This window comes from Sinocyclocheilus grahami, unplaced genomic scaffold (assembly GCF_001515645.1).
Source record: "Sinocyclocheilus grahami isolate Dianchi unplaced genomic scaffold, SAMN03320097.WGS_v1.1 scaffold2662.1, whole genome shotgun sequence".
Classification (NCBI taxonomy): domain Eukaryota; kingdom Metazoa; phylum Chordata; class Actinopteri; order Cypriniformes; family Cyprinidae; genus Sinocyclocheilus; species Sinocyclocheilus grahami.
Genome location: NW_015507840.1, coordinates 25,130 through 35,856, shown reverse-complemented (window position 1 = coordinate 35,856; position 10,727 = coordinate 25,130). Strand labels below are relative to the sequence as shown.

General features: G+C 34.9%; 1 protein-coding gene across 2 annotated transcripts; it reads right to left on the bottom strand.

Moving 5' to 3' along the window:
* Positions 1-2,406: 2,406 nt before the first annotated feature.
* On the bottom strand, positions 2,407-7,218 carry LOC107575460 (zinc finger FYVE domain-containing protein 21-like). Of its 2 annotated transcripts, XM_016261839.1 has the most exons (6): positions 7,116-7,218; positions 6,938-7,029; positions 4,899-4,949; positions 4,647-4,697; positions 4,148-4,278; positions 2,407-3,086 (listed from the first exon to the last, which is right to left on the bottom strand). In XM_016261839.1, the coding sequence occupies exons 1-6, from the start codon at positions 7,142-7,144 to the stop codon at positions 3,051-3,053; spliced, it is 390 nt and encodes a 129-aa protein (XP_016117325.1). In that variant the 5' UTR covers positions 7,145-7,218; the 3' UTR covers positions 2,407-3,050. The 2 variants fall into 2 exon arrangements, with proteins under 2 accessions (XP_016117325.1, XP_016117324.1); XM_016261838.1 differs by lacking the exon at positions 4,647-4,697 and having other exon boundaries at positions 7,116-7,208.
* Positions 7,219-10,727: the final 3,509 nt, after the last annotated feature.

Genomic DNA, 10,727 nt, shown 5'->3' with positions numbered 1-10,727 from the left:
GGAGCGGGTTCAAGAATCATTTGATTCAGATCGGGACTTCAGAGCGGGTTCGCGTATCATTTGATTCGGAGCGGGACTTCGGAGCGGATTGAAGAATCATTTGATTCAGTTCGGGATTTCAGAGCGAATTCGCAAATCATTTGATTTGGATCGGGACTTCGAAGTGGGTTCAAGAATCATTTGATTCAGATCGGGACTTCAGAGCGGGTTCGCGTATCATTTGATTCGGATTGGGACTTCAGAGCGGGTTCACGTATCATCTGATTCGGATCGGGACTTCGGAGCGGGTTCAAGAATAATTTAATTCAGATCGGGGCTTTGGAGCGGGTTCGCGTATCATTTGATTCGGATTGGGACTTCAGAGCGGGTTCACGTATCATTTGATTCGGATCGGGACTTCGGAGCGGGTTCAAGAATCATTTGATTCAGATCTTGACCTACTTCAGAGTAGGTATCTTTTTCGGAGCGCGGATCGCTAATCTTTTTTCCTGATTAATTTTTTTAGTAAACCATTCAAAACATAATTAAGGCAATACAGTTATTAAAACTAAACAAAGAAAAAGAAAAAAAGCATAAAAACAAATACTGTAGAAAATTAACCATGGTTTTATTATAGTAAGTGTAGTGACCTTTTTTTTTTTTTTGTATAACCAGTTTTACTACAAATACCATAGTGTAGCAAAACCATGGTTCATTTGTGGTTACAATGGTCTAACTATAGTAACCATGATTTTTTTTTTACCTCAAGAGGACACAGAGATGCAGTTTTCACTTCTTAAGGATTAACAGAACTTTGGATAGTTTCAATATACTTGTTTAGCTCAACTTTGAATAAAGAAAAGAGAGGTTTAGAGCCAGATTATTCTTTATGTTTGTGAAATTTAGCTAGTAGGAAACACAAATTAATTAAGTTATATTTTCCTGTATTTTCTCTTGAGTAGTCAAAAAATTCAAAGAAAACATCTTTAAAACGGAAAGAAAAGTCACTTACAAAATGAGATCGGGAACATTAAAAAAAATCTGACCAAGTTTCTCTGTGTGGGTACATTTCCAAACAATTGAGTGATATCTTCACCAGAAGAGACAAAACAGCAACTCACTTCAATGTCTGACTTATATAATATGATATCTCAATCTATAATAATATAATTATGTCCATAAGCTTTTTGTGAAATTTGGAGTAACTCATTAATCTGTTGTTTGACCTCTTCATATTTAAGGGGAGAACTATAGTTTCCAAAGTCAAACATCGCTTCTTATGATTTTCAAGGGTGTAGAATTTAGACGCTATGACATGTACCAATATCCAGCGACTACTAAATTGTCCCAAGGAATGATTTTGATCAAACAATTACATTTCTGTTGTCTGCCATTATGTCCCTACCAATGCCAAAATCAGACCTACACACTTGTGGTCCATTGATCAGAAATATATTCGATCAAATATGTCCTAGTTCATTATTGTTATTTTCTGAACAGCTGCAGCAGTACTCTGAAAAGACTTTATATATTATTTTTCAACTTTGCAAAAGTGTATCCTGTTGCTGCTAGATGCTTACTTTGTTGTATGCTTTTTAAGTTGTTAATAGGTGGCTAAAAAAATTTACTCTTCACCTAATGTATAAACATAATGAAGCATGAAAGTTCAAGGAGTTTGTTTGGTTGTATGTAGAGTGTTCTTGTTTTCATAAAGCTTCAGTTTCTGGTCTATTGTGTACAGGACACAAGAGGGCAGCATCAGTCCATCATGAGAGCATGGAGATGATTCCTCTGCAGCCCTCTGAGAAGGATGAACTAAACCTGCCATCTGTTGCAAAAAGGACGTTTCTGCATCACAAACAAAAATTAAATGGACCACAAGTCATTTTTTCACACTTAATAAAAGGAATTAAATTATATATATATATAAAATACACTTAGGACAAGTTTTTTTTTTTTTGCCTACGTCAGGGTGGCCATCATGTCAATTTATGCCAAAAAGCCTGATATTTAATTGTAATTTAAATTGAATATGAAATTCCAAAACCTGAGATCAAGTGAAATGTTTATATTTGAATACAATTTAAATAATACATTTGATTTTTACTACTTTTAGCACTGTTACTATAAATTTATATTTACAAGCCTAAATGAATATATATAGGCACGCATGTATGTACAGGTGCATCTTAATAAATTAGAATGTCATGGAAAAGTTCATTTATTTCATATATATATATATATATATATAATGTATGTATGTATGCATGCATAAGATGAATATTTATACAAGATTACAATTTCAAGAATGCATGAATACTGTAATATACTGAATTCTGTAAGATCATTTTCTAATGTATTTTGTGAACTTTTAGCCCAGTACTTAAATTAAAAAAATGTCAAGACCTGAAAAATGTTCCCAAATAAATTAATACAGATATAACTTGGTCAGTCGTGGACTGATGATGTTTATTTGGTGTACATTGAAAACTGAAAATTAACAAACAAAACCTGATGACCTAGAACAAAGTTTAATATCTTGACTCCAGGCAATCTGGCTGCTCTAATTTCAGTTTTCTAAAAAAGGGAAATCTTTCTCTGCAGACGCAAACACGTTACTAACAAATGAAGACCTGAAACAACATTCTGTAGTGTAGGAAAAACAATTCCAAAAGTGTTTCAAATATGTTAAGAAAGAAAACAAAACTACATATTGTAAATAGTCGGGCAGTAAAAAGTACATACTCAGGATTTTGTGTTAAAATAAGAATATCTGACAAAATATATTTAGTTTACAAAACTTTGATACGTGAGACTACACTTAAAGCATCTGTTAAATGGTGTTTATATATTATCATACATGTCCATATTGCACGAGAATCGTCGGAAAACTTGGTCCTCCCTCTTGGCACAGACAGAGTAAGTAAATCTGTCTCAACAGGGAGCAGAAGCAAAAGATTGAATATAAATCATACAAGCATCTTAGAGTACACGTAAGACTGAATAACACATAATACTTGGTTTTGATCTCCCTCTCCTCCGTTTTGTTCTGTCTCCAGCACTGTGTCATTTCACTGGTCCCTTGACTCATACAACAGTTTGGCAGCCTAGAGACAAACGGAATAGAAAACATAATATTATATAATACAGTTCAGAAACTTCCTTGTTTACAACTAGGGCTGGGTGATTATCAGGGAAGAAATTGTGCTGATTAACATTACGACTGCTACGATACCATTATTATCAGGTTTCACTGCTGATTAGAAATATACATTATATATATCTTCCTATTTAAATTGAACATACTTAAAGCTGACTTGCCTTAAAGGGACTTATTTAAGGCCATTTATTTAATTAGAGACCTATTTATTTAATTACAGGTAACATTTAGGATATATTCACATTGATTTTGCTAGAAATATAAAATTAAACTTGATTACATAATAAATGTGATTACTGCAATTATATCAAAAGCATCTACGATTTAGATTTCAGTTAAAAACTAAGAGTGGGTAAGTTTGAAATTATTATTCCTCAGTGGAAAAACCCACCACTCATTTCAGAATAAATACATAAATCCCTTTTTATACCTCTTTGACCCTCTATGTAATATACACTGAACAAAATTATAAACACAACACTTCTGTTTTTGCCCCCATTTGTCATGAGCTGAACTCAAAGACTGAAGAGGAGTGGACTAACATTCCACAGGCCACAATCAACAACCTGATCAAATGATGGTCACACCAGATACTGACTGGTTTTCGGACCCCCCTGGACCCCCCAATACAGTAAAACTGCACATTTTAGAGTGGCCATTTATTATGGCCAGCCTAAGGCACACCTGTGCAATAATCATGCTGTTTAATCAGCATCTTGATATGCCACACCTGTGAGGTGGATGGATTATCTTGGCAAAGGAGAAGTGCTCACTAACACAGATTTAGACAGATTTGTGAACAATATTTGAGAGAAACTGGCCTTTTGTGTACATAGAAAAAGTCTTAGATCTTTGAGTTCAGCTCATGAAAAATGGGGGCAAAAACAAAAGTGTTGCGTTTATAATTTTGTTCAGAGTATATATATATATATATATATATATATATATATATATATAAAAAGTGTTTCTTTGTTTTTTTTAATAGTGCACTCTTTCACTCACACCTACTTTGTGCATGGCTGCGAGCCAGGCAGATGCGACGCGCTTGTCATCGGCAGTGTCCATGTGGAGCTGCTGAAGGTTCTGAGATCCTGGTGGCTTGTACTGAAGCACCATGCCACTGGCTCGAAGAGAACATCCTGAAAACAGGTCAAAGGTCAGTGGTGGGTTTGCACACAAAGATTTGGGTTTATCAGATGTCATTCACATAATACGACAGTAACATGGTGCTGAAGTGCAACTGTAATATCTCCAGCAAACATAAATGATGGGGAAACCATGAATAACTTGATGTCTTGAACACCAGAAGTCTGAGGGATCATCACAATAAACATGCACATGCAGCCGTTCATTAGACTGCCTTTGACACTATTACTTACAGCCATGTCACAGGAAATGAGTGCATGCGTGGCTACTTACACCATATGAAGGAAACAACAAGGAAAACAAACTAAATATTTTAGATGAGGAAGAAGAAGAAATAAAAGAGAGATAGAGGGATGCTGACCTTCAGATATTTGACTGTCCAGCAAGCTCGTGTACGAGCATACATCTTTCTCTTAATGCAGAAGAGAACAAGGAAATTAAAGAAAAGACCGTTAAAAAGGAAAGAAACAAACTAAAAAAAGTCTGTTGAAGTGTATGTATTCATCATAAGAAGATGTATATAAATTGAAGGGAACAACAAGGAAAACAAACTAAATGGCACATATTTTAGACGAGGAAGAAGAAGAAATAAGAGAGATAGAGGGACGCTGACCTTCAGATATTTGACTGTCCAGCAAGCTCATGTACGAGCATATATCTTTCTCTTCATGCAGAAGAGAACAAGGAAGTTAAAGAAAAGAAGAGAACGTTAAAAGGAAAGAAATATAAACAAACAGAAAAAGTATGTTCAAGTGTATGTATGCATCATAAGATGTATATAAATTGGCCTCAAAAAGTCAAATCACACTTAATGTCTGAATGTTTTTGCATGAATTTCAAAATAAGTGGCATTTATATCTGAACTTAAGGTGAACTGACTTCATACATCCATTAAATATCATTTAGTTTTAAAGTCACTGCAAAAAATGGCTCAGAAACGTCAAGTTAGTTCCCTGTAGTTATTTCATTGAAAGGTTTGATATTTTATATCTAATGCAATGACATTCAGACATTTTAAGTGTCCAAAAACCTACTGGGGCCACTGTATAGTGTGTATATGTCAGTTGTATAGAGTTAAGTTCACTCAGTGCTACAGTGCAATGTTTAACAGCCATCAGCATTCAGTTAACGCAGAAACTGACGCAGCATACGTACAGTCATGTGATTATTTGAAGATACATGTGTCATAATATGTGAAGCTTTCAAAGAAATCTCTATATCCTATCCTATCAGTATCAGATCAGGCCATATTGTCCATCAAACGTATTTTATTAACAGAATAATTCTCAGTTCATAATCATACTTGCGTGAATTTATATTTAAAAACAAACCCCAAGATAGGTTTCATGCTGCACCCTCACTTTCTTCTGAAACAGGAGGCAGTAAAAGTCTTTATTGATTAGTATTACAGGAAGTTATGAGCATCTGGGATCCATCTGGAAAAGATGCCGATTATAAGTAATTTATGACAATCTGAAAAGACGACTTAATGATGCTCTATAAAAGTGGGCCTTGTGATTACCAGACAGACACAGCATGCTCACTAATTCAAGTTTGGTCATGATGGTTAACTAGTTGTCCAACAACAACTAACTAGATTATGGAGGACAACTAGTAAATCTACCTGGATTTATAGTTTAGCTGCAGTGCTTTAAAATGGATTAATTTAAATTCAATGGTTTCCACAAAAATATTAAGCAGCACAACAGTTTTTTAAGGCATCAAATCAGCATATTAGAATGACTTCAGCTTTGAAATCATTCAAAATTAAATTTTGCATCCCAGGAATAAATTACATTTTAAAATACATTCCAATAGAAACCAGTTATTTTAGATTGTAATAAATCACAATATTACTGTTTTGACTGCATTTTAATTACACAAATGCAGCCTTGGCGAGCATGGGGATTCGTTCAAAATATTTTGAAAAGCAACACAACTGAAATGTTCCCAAGTCCAGAAACGTAGCAAAGAGATCGGTAAAATAATCCATGTGACATCAGTGGTTCATCCGCAATTATACGAAGCTACGAGAATACATTTTGTGCGCAAAAAAACAAAAAAACAAACAAAAAAAAACCACTTTATTCAACAATTCGTCTCTTCCGCATCACCCTGATGACATTTTGGAGAGTATCCGCTGGACGTAAACAGAGTATGCTGTTCTGTGTCAGCTGCATATATATATATATATATGCAATCAGCTTCGTATGATTGCGGATGAACCACTGATGCCACATGGATTATTTTACAGATCTCCTTGCTGTGTTTCTGGACTTGGGAACATTTGAGTTGCTGTCTATGCAGGGTCAGACAGCTCTCAGATTCCATCAAAAATATCTTCATTTATGTTCTGAAGATGAACGAAGGTCATACGGGTTTGAAACGACATGAGGGTGAATAATTAATGCCAGAATTTTCATTTTTGGGTGAACTAACCCTTTAAGTTGCTTAGGATAAAAGCGTCGATCAGATGCATAAACGTAATGTAATGTATCTATTCAGAGTGTACGCAATGCTAGCAAATGTGCTAAAATCACTAACAAGTTTTTGATCCTGTTTTCTGTTATTACATTTGGCTAGTGTCCAGAGAATTGTCTCAAAAATCAATGTTTGTATTGCTGTGAAAAGTTTGTCCACATAAAGCCTCACCTCCCGGGGTTGAGCCCTCAGTCAACACCTGCATACTGGAAATGCGAGACAGCTCCACCTCAAAATGACTCTCACCATCTAGGAAGAGATATCTGAGAGCAAAAAAAAAACAAAAAAAGAGAGAGAGATTCAAGACAGAATAGATCACATTTAAAGAGGAGAATTTGTGGGTTCTTACCTGTGATTATTGGACAAACGGCAGACCATGGTCTCCGATTTCTCTGAGGAATCCACTTTGACCAGGAAAGTTCCTCCTACAATGCAAGGTTGTAAAAGGCTGTAAGGTTGTGAGTGGAAAGTCTTATTAATGCATTTGACAACATTTTCCACATAAATTAAAGAGCTCATGAATGTTTACAGCACCAAATTCCAAGTAGACAATCACTTTTGACACACTGCATTAATAAACATCTTCAAACATCAATGTTTTCAGAGTCACAACAGACTGTTCAGACTTCCATTATGAATCCACGCTCAAAAATCTATTACATCCAGATGAAAACGCACACATCTGGGTGATGTACACTACTATTCAAAGGCTTGTGGTCAATAAGAATATTAAAAGATTTTGAAAGAAGTGTTTTTTGCTCGCCAAAAATACAGTAAAAACAGAAACACTGTGAAATGTTAATACAATTTAAAATAGCAGTCTTATATTAGTATATATTTTAAAAATATCATTTATTCCTGTGATTGAAAAGCTGGGTTTTCAGCAGAAATTACTTCCGTCTTCAGTGTTCTGATCAAAATATTGTGTATCTGCTGAAAAAGGTAATAATTCCTTTAAATACATAAGTTATTACCGACTTCAAACTTTATAATGCGTGTGTGCTATTAAAGAAACATTTAATTATTTCCATGGTAAATAAAACCTGAATAAAGGAAACTATGTTTTTAATTAATTAAAATATATAATTTAAATAATAAATGCTACAAGTGAACTTGGGTATGACAATAATGTACAGTATAAAACTGCATATTCATTTTGAGATTTGCTAAAGAATCCATTTAACAGTGTTGCTGAATTATTCATGTTTTTAAACATGAATTTTAAGAGTGCTGAATGACAGCAAATGACAATCAGCTTGTAACACTCCAAAGAGAAAGGAAAACTTGAAATCGCATCATATGACCCCTTTAAGGCAAAACACACAGGGATTTTTGGTAATGTTATCTGACAGTGGCCACAGCAAACCACAACTGTTCAAGTAGAATAAAACGATTCAGGTCTGATCACATTTTTAAGTCTAGGCATGTAATACATATTCATATTCTTGCCAACAAAGCCTTACATATCATGAGCTTTATAACTGATTAACATGCTAACATAGTACAGCTTTTTCCTCCTCCCACAAAGATCAAAATCAAATCGTTTTGACACATTTCATAGTTTACAGTAGTGCACTTACAATAGAAATCTGTGAGGCAAGGTACTGCACCAGAATAAACATTATAATACACACTGCAATGCTACAAGACTTAAATATTATATGACACTAGTGTGGTAAATTTCTTGCTAAACTCATGTTACTTTATATCCAATCTTTCAACTTCTATCAAGACCAAGTAAAGCATGGTAAAACTTGGTATGTTTCAGATAAATGAGTGCAACACTGCCCGTCCACCTTTTAAGCGGCCTTGGTTCCATGAGCATTTTGAGTTTTGAGCATTTTGAGCATTTCCATGAGTTTTTTTTTTAATATCTCTTTGGTTTTGAGACTTTAGTCTTTGCAACTTCAGGGATCTTATCTATGAACAATCAGCTTGTAACACTCCAAAGAGAAAGGAAAACTTGAAATCGCATCATATGACCCCTTTAAGGCAAAACACACAGGGATTTTTGGTAATGTTATCTGACAGTGGCCACAGCAAACCACAACTGTTCAAGTAGAATAAAACGATTCAGGTCTGATCACATTTTTAAGTCTAGGCATGTAATACATATTCTTGCCAACAAAGCCTTACATATCATGAGCTGTATAACTGATTAACATGCTAACATAGTACAGCTTTTTCCTCCTCCCACAAAGATCAAAATCAAATCGTTTTGACACATTTCATAGTTTACAGTAGTGCACTTACAATAGAAATCTGTGAGGCAAGGTACTGCACCAGAATAAACATTATAATACACACTGCAATGCTACAAGACTTAAATATTATATGACACTAGTGTGGTAAATTTCTTGCTAAACTCATGTTACTTTATATCCAATCTTTCAACTTCTATCAAGACCAAGTAAAGCATGGTAAAACTTGGTATGTTTCAGATAAATGAGTGCAACACTGCCCGTCCACCTTTTAAGCGGCCTTGGTTCCATGAGCATTTTGAGTTTTGAGCATTTTGAGCATTTCCATGAGTTTTTTTTTTAAATTCTTTACTTAAGCTTTGTTTAATCAGACCACTACAAACTTTGATTTGAAGGAGAAAAAAAAAAAAAAGTATGAGAAAATTGTACCGTGTCTGGTAGCCACTGACTTCCATAGTATCCATAGCTATCAGCAACACTGTCTGGTTACCAACATTCTTCAAAATCTCTTCTTTTGTGTTCAACAGGAGACAGAAACTCATACAGGTTTGGAACGGCATGAGGGCTAGTAAATGACAAAATATTCATTTTTCGGCGAACTATGTAAGATTTATGCATTTGTTCGTCAGCGGTTTCTGCTTACCTCCGAATATTAGTAATAAGTGGGCGTGGCCTAATATTTGACAGTCGCTTTTTCGCCATACAGAAGCATTGGACAAAGTTGTTTTTTTTCTCTCATGACAAACGCCTCAAATATCAATATTTTACCCATATGAAGAGTTCACATTGTTGTTGCCCACAGTAGCAGATGTTCGCTCATATACCCTACACATTCATTTACATGCATCTGAGATCAAATCTGTTCCAAAGATCCAAGTCTTGCTATCTTTTTTCTTTGTGACACCATCTGAGAAACTTACTAAATATTTTCCACTGGCTCTTGTTGCCTTGAACAAACAACGCCCAAAGATAGAGACAGACCAACCACAGCATCTATCATCATCATCATCACCATAATCTGTGATCAATATTCATTACCTCTTTGTCCGGAACCCACTGCGGCTCATCCAGGGAAAACGGGCTGGTGAAAGCACCGTTCTCCGGTACCATGCGGAGTCCGCTCGGGCTCCGGACCAGCTTTTTGCCGTCAGGAACCGCGGACATGTTTGTGTTTATGAGTGCGCAGCTGCTGCTCCGGAGAAGAACAGTACAGACATCAGCAGCACTACCAGTCACACAAACACACCTTCAGCATAAGAGTCCTTCATCGCACTGTAATAATAATAATAATAATGCCTTCAATTTCTCATTTCTAAACAACTATATCCTTATTTATCAGTGTGTTGTATTGTGCAACTACAGTGGCCCGACAAAGTAGGCCTATTTAAATGCCAAAATACATTAGATTCAAGCCAAGTGAAACACTAAAATAAACCAAAACAAATATTTAATTTTAGATAAGCCTTTGTTGTTGTTTTTTTCAATAAAAAAGCGTACTCTATTCTTTTTCTATCCTGTCTGTCTTATTATATAATTTAAAAAACAACAACAACAACAAAAAACCTTGCTACTTGTGCTGCGTTAAGCTGACTGATACTTGTTATAGCACTTGCATATCATTGCTCTTTTGTTGATTTTGATTGCTTCCATTGTCCTCATTTGTAAGTTCTGTAAATGTAAATATATATATAATAAAAGCAAGAGGACTCTTATTGTAAAATCAGGGACTCATATGTGTAAAAAAAAAAAAAATATATATA

Excerpts from the sequence above, each read along its gene's own strand:
- LOC107575460 (XM_016261839.1), bottom strand. The coding sequence starts at position 7,144 with ATGGTCTGCCGTTTGTCCAATAATCACAG. Across the intron at positions 4,950-6,937 it reads TGAGGGCTCAACCCCGGGAG|AGAAAGATATATGCTCGTAC; the intron begins GTGAGGCTTTAT and ends TTCTGCATGAAG. Across the intron at positions 3,087-4,147 it reads GGCTCGCAGCCATGCACAAA|GCTGCCAAACTGTTGTATGA; the intron begins GTAGGTGTGAGT and ends GTTTGTCTCTAG.